Raw genomic sequence first — 18,468 nt, forward strand, 5'->3', positions numbered from 1 at the left:
AATAGCCTTTTTATGTGCCAAACAGCGTTCCGTCTTTTCACAGATTTCATTTTCAGATGAAAAATTTGAAGCTTCATGTCCACACTGGGATGCCAGAACTATAGAAACACACATGACACACAATTTCGTGTCCCCGTCCTCTTTTTTTATTCACGTGTGTCATTTAAGCCAAACACAGCAGCTGAAATGTTGTATCTTTATGTCTTTACCATTTATCACTGTAAAGAAAATAATCTGAAAATCTATTATTGGGGTTCATCTACCTCAGATAAATGAGAAGTGAGTCAAAAAAGTGTGTGTGTGTCTAGAGTGAATCTGAGCCAAGAGTTCAGTTATGTCATGTGCTTTCACTTCAACCTCAACAGACTGTGGGTATGTTTGTGTGTGTATAGTGTGTGACAGAGCTGGCAGGTGTGGACAGGAGTCATCACATGCTGAAGGACCTTTATTTTTGGGCCAGTTGGAATCACAAGGAGCTGTCACCACACACACACACACACACAGTTTGTTCCACTATCCCCGGGGGGACATCTCATTGATATAATGCATTCCCTGTCCCCTTACCGTAACCTTATCCATCACATCTAAATGCCTAACCTTAACCTAATTGTAACCTGAAACCTAAAACCATGTCTTAACCCTCAAAAAAACATCTCTGCTAGTGGGGACCTGAATTTCTGTTCCCCTGGTGCAGTAAATTAAGCGCTCCCTGTTGGACCAAACATATTTACGACACAAACAGCCTGAGTGGGAGTGCATGTTGTGTGTGTGGGTTATCCTTTAATTGAATTCAGTTTTTTGGCTATAAAACGACACAGATTGCATTTGAAGGTTTGTTTACTTATTAGTTACATTCCATTTAAGTAGAATAAATTTATTTTTTCCACAAAGATTAATTATAATAAGTATAATTGTGATGAATAATCATGGCATTTCAATATTAAACAGAATGACTGATTATGACAAACACACACACACACACACACACACACAGACACACATGCACACACACACACACACGCACACAAAACATGCTTCAGATGCATTAGGGCGGATGGAGGGAAATCTGCTCAATTGAGTTAAAGCTTGCAATTTAATTTTCCTCCGCGTTGGTGTATTTTCCCCATAAATGACTGTACAGTTTGAGGGTGTTCTCAAAAAAAGGTAAATAAATTTCATTTGTGTCCCTGTTAAATATGCAGCACAATATGCACACTTTTACACACACAGAGAAACTCTCAGTCCACATGATGACGAACATGTGATGGTGGACTTTGCTCTCCTGGACCTGCAAATGAAATCGGTAGAATCTTATCAATAGTTGCTGACATGCAGAATTATTTTTGTTATCGGTGTTATTGTGTGATTTTGTTACTCTGGATGCCCTTGTCATGTTAAACAAAATTGATAAATGAGGTAACATTACAGTGTGTACTGCCCTTCATCTGTGGTTGATAGAGAGAATGACTTGGGGCAGTTTTGTAGATAGCAATACTAATTAAACCTGTATTTTCTTTTTGCTAATAAAAATGTAATTTGCATTTGAAAGATGGTACGAAGTGTGTGGAGTAAAGGAAATTATATTCTGAATGAATTTAGTGTTTTATGTTTTTGTTTATAACCCAGTACAAAACCCAATTCTACATTCACTTTGGAAATCATGGGATTATGTGAGCGGAGCTAAAAACCTTCCTAGCTATATAGAAAAAGACAGAGACCCTGTTGCCACATTGTTAAGGTTAATATTAAGAAATGGGTGTTAACTGCTGCAGGACCTCTGTACGCAGTACCAGCTTTCATGTTTGGTTTAGCCATGGATGTAATAAGAGCGCTGTATAGCCTTGCTGTCAATGTGTCCCGGTGGCCAACTGCAGTACTGCAACTCAAACATTCCCATCAGGACAGAAGCTATTTTCCCCATATACCAAAATTGTAAAAGAGACTTTTGTAAAACTGTTGACACGACACCTTGAACTGAAAGTAAGCTTGAAAGTGATCCAGTCGGTGTGCAGTTATCACCTGGTCCAGCGTGCACACCGTGTACTAAGGTCTTACTGCAGCAGCCCAGGCCCTTTGCTGCATGTCGTCGCCTTTTTCTCTATCTCCCCCCTTTCCGGTCTCTCTTCAGCTGCCACAATCTAATAAAGGCAAAAAACCTGAGAGAAAAAAGAAAGTGATCAGCACCTCACAACTACCCCCGATGTGCGTTACTTTTCTATATTATCAGACATCTTGAATTGTCAATTATAGCTTATTTTAATATTATTTGTAATACAATGAACTGCAGACAAAACATTTTCATGTTTATGTGATAAGTTGGCGAGTTCAGGACAACTTTAATTTTATAAATGGGTACCATGTCAGAACACAGCATCCATTGGTTTTAACCATGCCAGTATCTCCAGCTATTATATGCATACTGGACGATTCTGCACACCACGGTTTACATCCAGTGCCAATGCAGGACGTAATGTGCCCTTTACGTATAGAGGCATACAGTCAGAATAGAGGTTGGGCTGTGGATGGGGGTGCAGCACAACAGACTTTAATACAGGAATTTGAGTTCAGTCAAAGATCGTCCCTCTTCCTCCACTGATAAAGAGTCCATCGCTCCTGCATGCCCTTCCTGTGACCATAAACCTCTGTGGGCGTACACATGTAAACTCTCAGATAAACGGGGAGCAGAAATAGAACTAGTGCAGTTCATCCGCCATGTTTATGAGAATTAACACAAGCCAACAACAGTCCTGGACACACACACAAACTGAAGGGCCTTTTCCTTCCTCTACTGGCTCTATATTTAGTCACATTTGCACCTGTGAGTCTGAGCACGCTCAGTAAGCAGCTGATGAATGGAGGGCTGTGACCTCAGGGTAAGGGAGGTGGTGTGTATGTGTGTTTGCGATCCACACAGCCGGGTTGCTTTTGTCTCTTCCTGGTGACGTCATAATCGTCTTTTCACTGGTTTATGGTAGATGAAATGGGGGTTAAAGTTGGGTTACTGTATAAATGAGCAGAACTTTATTTTTCCTTTTTGGTTAATCCATTATTTTTTCAAATCCAGCATGATTTAGAAACACAGTAAAACAGCCGCTGGCTTAATCAATTTTCTACATCGACCTTTTTTGTCTTCTTGAGTTGTGACCAGTTAACTAGAGTCACTGTTCCCTCTCAGACTGATGCATTACTAAATTACTGGTACTAAATACTACAAAAAAGAACCAACAGATTATTTGATGATGAGAACCATAATTAGTTCAAGTCTCAACTGAATAAATTTTGCTAACTCAGATTGTGAAACACTCATCTATGTTATTTTGTATGTTATGGATTCATTTTCTGCTAATTCACTTGAACGCATTTATTAATTAACAGATGAATCATTTAAGTAGTATCAAGAAGTAAGTATCTAACTAAACAAAAGAAGTGCTGTAGCCAAGTTAATATGTTGGAATGCCACTGGTTTAAAACCATTTTCACCTCCGATTTACACAAAAGATGTTGTGATTCCTTCTGCAAAAAGCACAGTTACACACAGTTCACAACACTGTTCTGAAAATACAAATTGTTGAAAAGCGTTGATTATGTCCTCCGAGTAGTTAAAAAAAAAAAAAAAAAAGCAGTACATCTACATAGTGGAGTAGAGAGTAGTTTACATTTTTCTCAGTTTAATAATGAAATTTAATATGAATGAAACAATGAGCCCCAATCAAAATTGCATCCCTTTCAGAAAACATTGTTTTATTCACTGTCATTTTTGTGCGCGTGGATGCAGAAACAAAACACATCATTACCGCAATTGTTGATACACCTACACTTCTCTCCATATCTACCAGAAACACAACGCTGTTCTATTCTTTGATTGACGCTGGTAACTAAAACAGCCCAAATTTCACTTGTTTATAATATATAAAATCTTGGCAACAGACACTGGCTCCCCCCTCCTCTGCTGGTAATATTCTGCCACCCTCATCTGTCCATCTGCCACAACGACTTCCTTCCTTCCGTTCCTTGTAGAAAATGCAGATGGATGAGAATAATTATCCAGTTAAACCTCAAAATGCTCTCAGTGTAAGGAGCTGCTCGATAATGACAATCCATTTATCCCCTCAAAAGGTGCCGTTCCTGGAACAAGCAAACACTGGATATGAAGAGAGTGTCTTAACAAAACAAAACAAAAAAAAAAGGAATCAGGCAGGGTGCTCCCCCCGCTGCACTTTCACATTGGAACAAGCCAACAAACTTTCTCTGTCCTCCCCCTCATCCGTCTCTCTGCTTTCCATCTCCTACTGTATACATTACTGAACCCACGCCTGTTCGCCTTCGCTGCACCAAGTCTTCACTTAGCACTGTTCACTGTGCGTGCGCTCGCAAAGGGGGATTATGGACACTGTGGGTGGTGCAATCTGCTGGTAGAAACTGAGCCCCCGGCCGATACCCACTTGCTTTCATGAGATGAGCTCAAATGCACTCAAGCACACACGGCTGTATACATACATACACGTGCAGACACTCAGTAGGTTGTAGAGCAGAAGTTGTCTTCACTCCCCAGAGCTTTTCTACGTGTGTGTTGCATGTGTGTGAGGAGTATATATGATGTGTGGGTGTATGACAGGATGTGTGTCAACCTCTCGTCTGCTGCAAGTCACACACCACAGTCTCTCTTTTTCCTCTCCAACTTTCTTTCTTCTACATGTTACCACATTACTGCCGTTGCAAGTGATACTGTGAGATTTTGGCCCAATAGTATGTCACGATCACACAGTTTCCCACAGGATGGCAACACGTTCGTGGTGGTAGTGAGTGGGCAGATCGCTTAAGAGTTTTTCTTTTTCCTATAACAATATACAGCAGATTATGTAAAATATGCACAAATCACACAATATAATCCTATTTGAGCTAGAAACCTCTGGTGAACGTGTAACTTGATAGGATGAGAAGGATGTGATGCAGGTTGGTGGTCACGGTCACATGACCGGTGGCAGTGCAGAAAGAGACACTGAGGCTAAGGTTGCGTGTATATAATACACGCAATAGCAACATGATTGGCTGTTGTGCATATAGGCTACATGGGTGCTGTCAAATAAATCAATTAAAACATTTAATTTAAAGAGTAAATTCATTAAACTAATACTTGCACTGCTAGACCCCCAGTCATGTATAGGTGTAGAAAACAAGATTATTATATCTCAAGAGGTTTTTATCCTGGAAATAAATTTGCAGTCCAGACAGACTAGAAAAGCTGATAATGGACTGAATAGCAGGGCATCAAACTAAACATGAGGCCAGTGAATAAAACACACGCCTTTGGTGTGAGAGACCTGGGTTGAAATCCCCACTGTGACACATCCACAAATGTGCCTGAACAAGACACTTAACCCATAGGTGTGTGACCTCTGACATATAGAAATTGTAAGTCGCTTTGGAATGAATAAATGTAATGGGTATAAATTCAAATCCCAACTGTACTCATGATTCATCCTTCATGCACACTCAAGTAGAAATTCACTCTATGAGTAAGAGACAGTTTGTCTGAGGGGACTGCAGTTTATAGGACCAGCAGTTCTCCCTCAGAACTAATGGAGTGCAGAAGGTGCGTCTCCTCTGCACTTGGGGCTGGGCGTGGCCGAGACAGAGCACACAGAGCTGGGCCTCTTCTACAATATTGACAGTGTTATAAACCAGAATTCTGGACCCAGAAGCACGACTCTACTCGAGGCAGTTCACCGTTCAAAAGAAGTTTATAACAATAATGAGTGCGTGAGCCGTGGCGGTGGAGCAGAAGCGGCAAACCAGGGTTAGCAGCGGAAGGCAGAGCTGGCAAGAAGTATAGTCACTTGGTGCAGAGCTAGGCAGGCTGGCAAAGACCACACAGGACCTGGGAATCTGGATACGCAGAAACACAGGGAATTAGTCACAGGAGAAGAATTACAGAACATGAGAATTACAAAAACAAAAAGTTGGCTGTAGCGCTGTACCACATAGGCAAACTGACAATCTGGCAAACAGTAGAGTGCAGGGCCGGGGTAGATATGCTGCTGAGTGCTGATTGCCGGATGAGAAGCAGGTGTGCAGGAGACGACTGTCGGCAGGGGTGGATCTTCATGTCCAGATGGACACGCCTTCACACAGACAGACAGGGACACAGACTGACATGAACATAAGGAGAGGGATAATTACAACAGATGAACACAGGGAAGTGCTACTGGACCATAACAGACAGGGCTGTCGTGAACAATCATCGTTGATAAAAACAAGCAATTTTACGTGATTAGCTCGGGTTTTAGAAAATTGTAACTCACATTTTTCACTATTTTCATACATTTTATTGACCAAATGATTAATCGACTAATTGTCGAGAAAACAATCAGTGATCACGAATTGCAGTTCATGCTTCTTCAGAATGAGTAAGCTTGCAGTAATGCTGTATAGTTAGTGTGGTAGAGGCGTTAGCATTATGCTGTGCTGCTGACAAATGTTTTGTCACTTGTGTAAGTTGTTCACAAATTGTAAGAAGAGGTGATTTTAGCCAAATTTTTCTGTAGAGAAAACTCCAGCCCGTCTCTCCATGCTAACTTCTGTCCCACCAGCTTCATCCAGACAATCTATTTCTTTCATTGGTCTGTCTAAAAAGCAGAAACATGATACAAGAGGTTTCTGCATATTTACTAGGGCACCTGGTGCAAGACTCGTAAGAACTGTATTTGTTGACTACCAGACCAACAGAATAATAATTTATTTTGGTTACAACATCAATGCGTTGAGTACTTCCTGTCCAGTACAGAAGCACAGATAACCATCTAGCTTAGAATATGGACAGAAAAGCTGCAGGGTCATGTGTCATCTCTTCAGAGTGTTGAAACCGTCTGTGTGTCCCAATGAATTTACCGGGACATGAGCATCAAGAATGAAGCATTTTCAACTTGGCAAATACCAGTGCAAGGGTTAAACAGTATGTCTGCAAATGTTTTACCAATCATCTTCTGTACAATTTGCTATAGGCTATAACTTCCATGCTTTAGACAGCATGCACATTAAAGCTTTTTACTCATATTTGTAATCTTAACTCTCTCTCTCTCTTGTCTTTTTCTTCCACTTTTCTTTTTCCTTCCCCTTGTTCCTCTTAACACTCCTTCTGTCCACACTTACCCCTCTCTCTGCAGATTGACCTGGAGCCAGAGGGGAAGGTATATGTGGTTATTGACCTATCAGGATCTTCCAGTGAAGGTAAGAACTCAGTAGACGGTGATGTTATCTGTTATGCTGTTATCCTTTGTTCAAAGTTGTTTTTCTCAAAAGAGCTGCTGTATAATCAGCACTTTTAAAACCCACAACTTTCATGAGAATTGATCTAGAAATTGTGGGTTTTATAGGCTGCAGCGTTTATAATAGCTTACAAACCAGCCCATTTTAGACAGTTTACGAAAAAAAACATAAAGCTTATATACATATGGCTAATGGTGTCTTGCAGATGAGAAAATCACATTTTAAAAATCCAAAAACTGTTCAGTTCTAATGAGTCTAATGGGTTTTATTTTGTAGGTTTCCTTTATTCTTGTTATGGGTAAGGGTTATATTGATATTAATCTACATTACAGTCATGCCAGTGTTGTTTTAAGTCATTTACACATCCTGTATTGTTGATTACCCCCCACCTATCTACCACCTCTCTGTAACACATAATGCTGTCTTTGCATCATTTCATAAAATACACGAATTTACATGTAATATTTACATTCATACATGCATACTTTATACAGTACATCGGTGCAGTAGACAGTGTTTTCACTCTGAGGCTGATGCCACTCTTTGATGTGCTGTGTCTGCGGATGTCTGTATGTGTGAGTTGTCTCAAGTGCCTGCGGTTGCTCATTAAAAGCTTTGTAAAAGTAATGTGTTGAGTAACACTTCCCTGCTGCCTCTTCCTCTTTCTCAATCTCTACGTCTGCCTCTCATTTCAAACCAGTTACCCTCAAATTCATTATATCATCCTCTGATAAACTAAATTTAAATTGGTAGTGGTGTATTGATCGACTTAAACATGACTTTAAGGCAACTTCATGCAAGAATTGGTATTTTTTGCAACTTGGCGCCCCTACAGAGTGAAATGCACTTTTATATCACTCTCGGAAATACAAATGATGCTAAACCTCTGTTTAAAAATGGGCTAAATTGGCCTATGATCAAAACTACTTTGCCAATACGGACAATCATCAAGCAAGTGCAACAACAGAAGACATAGCAAGCCAGGTAATATCACTTATAGTCCAATAGCAAGAAGGCCAGCTCGGTGTTTGTCTGGAATTTACTCTTGTCCGGCCTCTTGCTTGGACACTTTACGGGTCTGTGGACCATTGAAAGGATTATTTTAAGGTGGAATACTTGCATAATGTTGCTTTATAGTTTTAAAGTAGGACTTTTCTTAAAGTGTGTGCGTGTGTGTGTGTGTGTAACACTGTGAGAAAGTCTTGAGTCAGTCTGTCACCCATCTGCACTGTGCACCATTAGATCAGGAAATAGACAATGCAAGTGTCCTGTGCATTTACATGTGTTACTCCTCGAGCTGCAATCTTTGCTTTATGTTCAAAAAAAGAAAGTTACAGCTAAAAAGCTGAGGAGTTCTATATGAAGTGGTGCATGGAGACTGACATTATTAAACAGTTGCCCTCCCAAAAAACCCGTATGAATTTTCCAAAAGCAACTTGCAGAAGTGTTTTCTCTAGGCCTAGGCTAAGGGAAAGACGGACTTCAGGGTTAAAGGCGCATGCTACTTCCACCTTTGCTACTCAGTGAGGACAGGCCGCAAGAGGTTACGTAATCATGAGATGCATATCATCCCTGCACCATCTAGCATTTCTATCTCTGCTGTATGCATAAAATCATGTCCAGAGATTTTGAAAGAACATTTTTAAAGAGCTGTTGTGTGTGTGTGAGAGAGAGTTTTTTTATACGAGAGGATCTGGTAGACACATGAACAAACTCCCTCCCTGTCTGTCTGTTATACTGTAACAGACATTTACATACTGTGCATCCTCCATGGCTTCATTTGCAGTACTAATAAAGTGATGAATGTATCTTGCTGCTTCTTAAGACAGTAAAATCAGCTGCAGGTCCAGCACCAGAAAACTACCAGTCTCAGACCAAGTGACCAGTGACAGCAGGGTTCAGGCTAAGTCATCGCCATATAAACTTCACACTGTTCCTCAGTCAGATTAATCCTGCGCACAGCTTTTGTCCTTTATGCAGTCCTATGTGGAGATACATCTGTGCTTTGGATTGCTTTGTATAGCTTTTAACTGGTGAGGAGCAAAAGTACACGACCAAATGATGCATCTCCATCTACATGTTGTACCTTTGGTGCTGCGGCTCTGCAGATCTGACAGATCCCGTTGTAACTCATGTACTTGCTTCAAAATGTGATGATAAAGATAAAATGGAGCAGTGAGAAGAAACAGTGAGAAGAATCAACATACAACAGGCACAGTGCCATGGCATGGTGTTTGATAATACACAGTTTAAATCTACAGCTGAAGGCTCTGATATATTATTATTATTATTGTTATTATGACCTTTATTTAAACAGGGAGCGCCATTGAGAACAAACTCTCTTTTACAAGGACACCCTGATTACAGTACATGTAAAACAATAAAAGCACATGAAAGTTACAGCATACATCAACACATTATACAACACACAGGCCAAGGACATCAACATAAGGTGCAACATCAAATCAAAGAAAAAACATGCATACACACTGTTCTAGGTCAGTCAGAAGACATTAAATTTCATTTAAAGGGATTTGCTTGTCTAATTTTACAAGCTTCTGCAGAGTGTCCCGCGTGTGTGGAGTATTGTTAGAGCCCGTTTGCCAATCTTAGTAGCAACATAATGATTTTCAAAGACCAAATATTCTTGGGTCGTAGTGCAGTGTGAACATGATCTACTGTATAGTTACAAATACATGTGAGATACCCAGGAAGTGCTCTGTAAATAAACAGAATGCAGTGCCGTTCTCTTGTCACTGCCAACCAACTTTCTCATACAGCAATGTCGGTCATGAACCTAAGGGCGGAAGGATAGACTGCATCAAGAGGTTTAAGAATAGAGGCAGGAGAGTGCAAATAAATTGCATCACCTTAGTCCATAAAAACGTTGACTGAGCAATTTGTTTTCTTTCTACTTCCATAAAAGAATGCCAGTTTTGATTTCATTAATATTTTTTTGAAGCAGAAAAAAAAAGCTTGTCATCCAGCCAGACACCGAGTTATTTATATGGTTAACAGAAGATGATGAAATTTAATAATTACAAAATCTCTTATCATTTATGACATATAAATATTAATGGCAGCCTAAATCAGTTGTGAAAGATTTGGCTTCTATTTCCAGTAAAAGTGAATGAAAGGGCAAAAACATTTGTGACAGATAATCACTTAGAGACCCTTAAATTAGGAAACTGATTCTTGATAATTCATTTGATCAGCAACAAGCAAATACCACTTTATCACCATATCAGCCACACGTAATGCTGTTGACATTTGGACTCATTTTGTGCTTTTGTCTCTGTCTCTGTCCACTTTACAGTAATCCAAACCCTAACTTACCTCCTGAAACTGAAAAGAAAAATCTGAACCACTTTAAAATAAATCTTTACCAGTCTTTGTGCATCGGTGTGTTTGTATATAAATGTGTGTGTAAAATGTACCAGATTATGTGTTAGAGAGACAGGACAGAATTGAAGAAGAGAAAGACAGAGAGGGAGTTAACTGGAGGTTGAAAGAGGGGGAGAGGCGGGTGATAAATTGATTAGTAAAGTGGAGTGTTCTCTAATGGACCAGTTACATCATCGAAAAAGAGAGGGAGAGAGGAGGAGGAGAGAGCGAGCTAAGTACAGAGTGACAAAGAGGTGTCATTAGGACAAGGACTTTCCTTTTTCTCTCCTTTTATAAATTCGTTCTTCAATCTTTAATTCTATGTCTTTCTAAATCTCTCTGTTTCTTTTTCTGTCTGCAGTGACAATATGTTCATGTACATGTGTGTGTGCGTTTGAGTGGCTGAAATTGCAGTCATTACTTAAATGTGTTTGTATAGCAGAGAACACATGGGTGAACTGTCAGGCCTGAGAGCTGCAATCAACATATTAGCTTTTATACACACACACACACACACACACACACACACACACACACACACACACACACACAAAGCCCTGCTGTCACCAGGCCAGGATGATAAACTGCTGCTGTTGCTAAAAGCAGGTGAACTATTTATGTTGTTCTGGCTCTTGTTATCAGCTGGGAGACTATTATACTTTGAATATAATGAAGCTTTGTAAGAAACATTGTGTGGCCTTCGCCTAGAAAAAAACCTGAGAGATTGATCCTTCAATCATGTTACGAGTATTGTCGCTGGATACTTTGCTACCAGAGGGCACCAGTGTGCAATTCCCCTGGTGGCAACTACAAATCCACCACAATACACAGCAATCAGCTGACATAATCAGTTTTATTTCTGTTGAAACTACTATTTATTATGTAACAACATAAAAAGTTTACTTTTAAACTGCATTATGTCATGTTATCTTGGTGAGGTCTCGTAACTACACATAACAAATATAATCTTTGTTTATGTAGTGTGTTTCTGAAAAAAACAAAATATCTAAATATTGACCGGAATATTGTATTTTAAATTCCTCAAATATCAAAATCATCCAATATCAGTTGGGTTCTACTAATAATAAAAAATAAGCTGGTTGCATTTTAGCACTGTCGTTGCATTAGCGTTAGTGTGGTTACACTGTATGATTCATTTGACACATGAACATGCAGGAGAGATGCATTTGTTACTAATGTGTGAATTGAGCTGCCTCTGTCCACATGTAGCTTTTTCTTTATACGTGTAATTGAGGCGCATTCGCATTCAGTGTCAACATACCTTAAACCTTTATCAATTTTACATGGGGAGAACTACTCATACTTACTTAAAACTGTTGGATGGATTGGCATTAAATTTGGCATTAATTTATACTTATTTTCATCTAGATTTTGTTTAAATACTGACTACATTTATGACGTTCCCATTCCCATCACAGCTGTATTTTCTGTCTGACCAGAACAAGAGATATCCTGTTTCATTTGCCCGCTGTGTTATGTTGTAGTCATTTTAGTTTGTGAGGTGTAATAAACATTTGGGGGGTTACTAGCAGGACTTTAAAGATAAAGTGTGAAAGTTTTTAGTGGCATCTAGTGGTGAGGATTGCAAATTGCAACCAGCTGCTCACGGTGCATTCACCTTCTCCTCGGATGGTCTCATTTCCCGAGTTGCGAAGTCGTTTTTTCCAACTTCAGCTGTGTTCATGTGCTTTTAAGTCGGAATGTGGAATCAACATGGACGCTACTACAAAGATTTGTTGGATTAACACTATTAGAGCATTTAATCTACCAAATGCACCATCAGTCACTGCTCACCCCTCCCTTTCCAAGCATGCAAGAGAAGCTGCGGTGGCTGACACACTCTGCCGGCTCTTGTGCTAAATAATACGTGTGGTCCTCTATTTGTCCAAATTTATTTTCTTCTTCTTCTTCATACATATTCAACTTAGTGACAAAACGCGTTCTGTAGAGTAGTTTGTCCGTTTGGGCCACTGTAGAAACATGCCGCCGCAACATGGCATCTTCAATGCAAGAGGACGTGCAGTGTATGTAGAAAGAAATGTCTCATTCTAAGGTGATATTGTGTAATGTCTTTATTACACACTGAACCTTTAAGTCTTGTTAGTGCTTATAAAGGTGAATGTGCTTAATGTCAGCACCGAGCTATTGAAATCTTTACTTCGGACTTCAGGGGTTGTGATAAGGACATCACAGAGGAACAGCATGTCTATCACAGCCCCCATCCCAGCCCCCAACCCCGCCACCCCCGAACCCTCCCCAGTGGACGACGCCAAGTCTAATACTGTTGCTAGGCAGCAGTCACCAGTTGCTAGGCGATGGGGATGGCGAATAGCAAAGGGGCTGGAAGAGTAAGAGTGGCGACAGGCAGAACATGACTGGGAGAAAAGGATGTACGAGTCCTAGAGGTTTAACGGAAGAGTAGCTCCAAATGTAAAGTTTATCTGGAGGGTGGCGCTAGAGGAAAGGTTTTGGAGCGTCAAGAGTTTGTCTTTTTGATTATTATATTTCCTGTGTAAGTTGTTGTTCTGACCTGACGGAGGTGCTAGAGTTTTGTCAGTAAGCTAAGACTACTAATTTATAAAGTCAGGATGTGGTCAAATGAAACTCCTAATTTTACAGCTAATTTATCTGTTTGCACAAAACTTTCTAACCTGATCTGAGATAGTGAAGGCTGAATGAAGTAAGACTGAAGGACAGATGATGTTCTCATATCACAGCTGCTGAGAGAAAAGGATTCTGCGAAGCTCAGTTGCTCAGTGGGTCGATGATGGCAAACAAACGTGGCCGCCAGAGTTAGAGGCCTGATGCTCACTCAGCGTCTGAAACCATGCCATAGCCTGTAACATTTAAAGATTATTTCATCATCTTGAAGCTGTTTCACCACGTCGAAACCTTACAGCAGTAAACATTACTTCAACACGTCTAATAACACGTTACTGTCTGCGCTCTCTGCTTGTTTTTGAAAAATCTTTCTATAACTCTATTTAATCTGATTTAATGTTGCACTGCGCTTGTTAATCTTCGAGTTACGCTTTTCCTTAAAATTTCTTCTGAACTTCCCAGTAGATTACAGTATATTTTTATATACAAGACAAGACCTTAACCCAACAACAATTAACTAAAGAAAAATCACTTGGCTTTAGGGAAAATTCGGAATCTGGGTAAAAAACAGGCGTCAAAACCTTTTCGTCTGTTACGGTTTATTCTCAACTGGATGTGTTCATTTGTTTTCTGAGACACACAAAACATTCTCATCCTTCCAAGTATGTTTCCATTTGCCTCTTCTCAACCCCTTTTCCTTATTAACATCACCTCTCCCTCTCTCACTTGCTTGTTCACCCCAGGTATGTGTATATGTGTGTGTGTGTGTGTGTGTGTGTGTGTGTGAGAGAGAGAGATTTAAACAGGGTTAGACAGTAATTGAAATCTCTGCTGTTCCACTGGGGAAAAGCCTCTGTAATTAAACAGAAAGAGGCCGAAAGAGATTGAGAGACAAAGACACACTGTGACTGAGTGACTGTGTTAAAGCAATCGCTAAATACAACCTCACCCCCAGCCACGTTCATCCACACAGTGTCACTGCCATCTAGTGGTTACATGGTGTGATTGCCGCTTCATCTTGCATCTGTTCTCATTTATCTCATATTCAGAAAGACAGAATAAACCATGCAGTTTCATACATTTTCAGATTAAATAAATATTACTATTTCAAGAGGCTTTGTGTATCTTTTCATACTATTCAGTGAAGAAACTAGCAACATCATCAAAAGCTAATGACACCACATTTGCTTCAACACCCACACTATATACAGGTATTAGGGCTGTCCCCGACTAAGGATTTACAAAGTTGAATCAAAATCGTCAAGTCCTGCCTATATCATGTGTTTTTGTGCGCAGCGATTGGGGGGTTACACACAGTGGCTCCGCTTCAATCTTGAGAAGAGCTGTAGTCTCTATTCATTAAACTTACAATGTAAATTTCCAGCTAAACTGAGGCTTTTTGAAGACCCTCTCGCCTGCCATTCACCCGTCTTGTGCAGAGTTTTGCATGCAGCTGTCGGCAGCAAGGCATACACGTCGCGGTTCCTCGCAGGTCTATTTCAAGTAGCCGGCTATTTAAAAATGAAATAATATTCTTTGTGTGGTTCACCAACAGTGATAAATTATTCAAAAGTCCCACGAGGTGCGGAAGACTCGGCACAACACCAGTGAAGCTGGGGCTCCTGTCACTGCACACGTACACGCTACGCCTACACATGTGCACTGACGACCCAGGGTTAGGGTTACAATTTTGGATTTATTTACGCACTTTAAAAACATTTATTGAACGTTTTTTTTCCTTTTTCTTCTATTTACAGCATTAAACGTTGAAATGTATATTGTACTATATTAACTTATTGGGAGAAAAATGGTAGTTCTATGTAAAATCAGACGTTGAGCACCCCCATATCGCCAAAATTGCATGATCCTTGTGTCGCTGCGAAGCTTCGACTGTGAATCAGGCTCTGCCCATCGAAGTATCAAATCTTGGACTATTGAGGGTCAGCCATACTATATACTGATGTGTTTAATTTCATTTTATAAGTTTTGTATTTTGCTTGTGTGCAGCTGCGCCGGTCAACACGGAAAATGAAGAGCGTGTGTTTCGGCAGCGGATGCGTCCCAGGAAGCGTCAGGGCGCCGTCCGTCGGAGGGTGCACCAGGTCAACGGACACAAGTTCATGGCCACTTACCTGAGACAGCCCACCTACTGCTCCCACTGCAGGGACTTCATCTGGTGAGGACGCACACATTTCCAACTGTAGAGCCTGTTCTGTGACTGCCTTTTTTTTGCGGTACATGTAAATGTGTTCTGCGATTTCCTGCCATAACCTGATTTCTCTGCTGCCTTGTTTACATGTAGACACAGTGTATGCTGTGAAGTGTGGAGTGATAAACAAAGCCAGCTGTGTTTGTTTCCATCACAACAAACTGTGTTAGAGTCACTCACATGGCAGCCATGTGACCTCTGTGCTCCGCTCACTTTCAGCTCCACTCCGAAAGACCGTTTGAAGTGTAATCAGAGAAAAAAGGAACAAGGAAACTGTCTTTGGTAGAGTCCTCTAGTGTTCAGGTTTTCTGAGGTGGAACAAAATTACTGCACCATACACGGGAACAACGTGTAAAGTTTTATGTAAGCCAACAGGAAAATACATGCGATTTTGATGTGAAAGGTTTTTGGTTTTTGATATGCAAAGAATTGCCAGTCATTAATAATAAATGAAACACAATTTGCTGTTTATCTCCTCTTGTATCTTACAAAATCTTTCCTTGCTAACTAGGACACAAAACGCAGTTCTAATAAACTTTATGCAGACAGTGTGAATTGATTACAACACATTTTCTGTTTCTCTCTGACCTTCAGGGGTGTCTTAGGAAAGCAAGGCTACCAGTGTCAAGGTAAGATGCTGTTACTTTTAAGCCATATCTTTACATTCTTTTAGTCCACTATATCTGAATCTTAATTTATGTTTCTCAAACATATCTACTGGAGGGACTTAAGCACATATAATTACACTCTAAATGTGTTTCTTGTGTCCATGTGTGTGTTCCTGCTGCAGTGTGTACCTGTGTGGTCCATAAGCGCTGCCATGAGCTGATCATTACCAAGTGTGCAGGGATGAAGAAGCAGGATGACACAGTCGGGGAGGTACTGACCTACAACTGTTTTAATAAGATTATACAACACAGTTTGACAGACAGCGGCTGTGGCCAGGTGGCCAGATCAGGCCTGTTATGACCTGGCTTAAAAGACCACAACAAAAAGGAGAGACTACATGGTAAAAGTTTAACAAAATATGTTTATTAAAGTTAACCAAATTTAAGAAGTATTTCTAACTAACATTAAAGTATGAGGTATGTAGTCTGTGGTTTCACTAGTGTCTGTGCAGGATGATGGTTGCGTGGATGTACAGTATGTGTGAAGGTGTTGTAGTATGCAAAACAAGATAAATACCACAACGCAATAGTCCAGCCAAAGAAAACCAAACCAACCCACTCATGACCCCACAGGGCGTCACAGGCCCGTCACATAATCTTTTTGTTTGGACTTTGATGTTAATATTCTATAGACTACAATCATTCTGCGTTCTTAACCCTTCTTCTGCTGAAAATGTTTTACAGAACAGCAAGCAGGCTCCACGCGAGACGTTGCAGTGGTTACCTATTTAAAACAGCAGTTAATAGGAGTGCAGGCAAATAAAAAAAATCACATTTAAAGGTAAAGACATTACTTTCAAGTGGAAAATAATCTAATTGCGATTTTTTTAACCTACATTGTGATTGCGATTTAATATGCGATTAATTTTTAAGCTCTTCACCTTCTGTATTATTCAAAACAGACAAGCAATAAATGGATAGTGTATAGTATGACCAACAGATAGATAGATTAAACATACACTGTTCTTTCTTGTAGGCCAGGCCTGTGTTATGATGAAATTAGGTGATGCTTTAATTGCATGAATCATTATTACGTATATAATTATTATTATTATGTAAATATAGATAATTTGAGAGTCAAGTCATGGCATTAAGTAATGATATAACATAATCAGGTAGGCCTACTTACAGATGACAAGAAGAACAAAGTTTACCAGTGTGAACTGTATTATACAGTAAGGGCTCAATACAAAACCCACAGTTCAACCACCAATTAATGCGTCCTTATCTTAGTTCAAATCTCCTAGGAGTCCATCTCTCATCAAAAACCTCAAAAAATACTCAGTTTGAGGTTCTATTCAAAAGTTGGCCAACGGAAATAAAATGAATTTGGTTTGAAATGCCGTTACATAGATAGTTACTGAGCTGACTGGTGGCTGTGTGTGTGACGCAGGCGCCGATCGCCACAATACCCTTACCTTACTGCTTCGTCTGCAGACTGTTTTACTCTCGCGTGTCAAGTGACCAGAGCGTAATCGCAGCTTTTGCGATTAGAAAATCTTGTTTTATCATATCGCGATGATATCGCTAATGCAATTAATCGCTCTGCCCTACTTTCAAGTGTGTAAGCATACAAAGCATTTAGAAGGTTGTTTTTTCTCTACGCGTTTCAGTTTGTTAATAGGTGAGTGAGGGAATTCCACCATCTTTTGCTTGTGTTCTGCAGAGGACCTTTGTTGCAAATCACTCCCACTCTCTCTCACACCTTTACTATCAATAGTGGGCATAAATTACCCACAAATTACAGAGGAACTGCGACATTAGTGGCAGAGATAACAACATTCACATTCCCACATTTTTCCAGCCACACCAGACCTTCAGGCTCCTGCAGGTTTATCTCATTGTCCTTTTGTGCCTTTTACAGCCAGTCGGTTCTCAGAGGTTCAGTGTCAACGTGCCGCACAAGTTCAGCATCCACAACTTCAAGGTTCTCACCTTCTGCGACCACTGTGGGTCTCTGCTCTGGGGCCTGCTGCGTCAGGGACTCCAGTGTAAAGGTACAGACAAACACAAGGTCTTTATCATACCTGGACACCATTAGACTTCCTGTCCTGAATTTGTAACCCTCTGTCTCCCACTGGGTGTGTATCTCAGTGTGTAAAGTGAATGTGCACAGGCGCTGTGAGAGTAACGTAGCACCTAACTGTGGTGTGGACGCCAGAGGAATCGCTAAAGTTCTCTCTGACCTCGGAGTCACACCAGACAAGATCTCCAACAGCGCCCAGAGACGGAAAAAGGTGAATCATCGTCCAAAAGTAAAACTGGCTGCAGCTTAAAAGACAAACTCCAGAAGAGCAGAGATAAAATCAAGATAAGATC

The 18,468-nt window shown here is 40.4% G+C and overlaps 1 protein-coding gene across 1 annotated transcript in view; it reads left to right on the top strand.

The window, feature by feature from the left end:
• The window catches only part of LOC123980646 (protein kinase C epsilon type-like), a 78,771-nt gene that overhangs the window by 21,978 nt on the left and 38,325 nt on the right, over positions 1-18,468 (top strand). The window contains exons 2-7 of the mRNA XM_046065161.1: positions 7,164-7,227; positions 15,280-15,448; positions 16,076-16,110; positions 16,272-16,360; positions 18,014-18,146; positions 18,244-18,386. Of these exons, the coding sequence (XP_045921117.1) occupies positions 7,164-7,227; positions 15,280-15,448; positions 16,076-16,110; positions 16,272-16,360; positions 18,014-18,146; positions 18,244-18,386 (633 nt within the window). The remainder of the gene's footprint in view (positions 1-7,163; positions 7,228-15,279; positions 15,449-16,075; positions 16,111-16,271; positions 16,361-18,013; positions 18,147-18,243; positions 18,387-18,468) is intronic.

Source organism: Micropterus dolomieu, linkage group LG12 (genome assembly GCF_021292245.1).
Source record: "Micropterus dolomieu isolate WLL.071019.BEF.003 ecotype Adirondacks linkage group LG12, ASM2129224v1, whole genome shotgun sequence".
NCBI lineage: Eukaryota > Metazoa > Chordata > Actinopteri > Centrarchiformes > Centrarchidae > Micropterus > Micropterus dolomieu.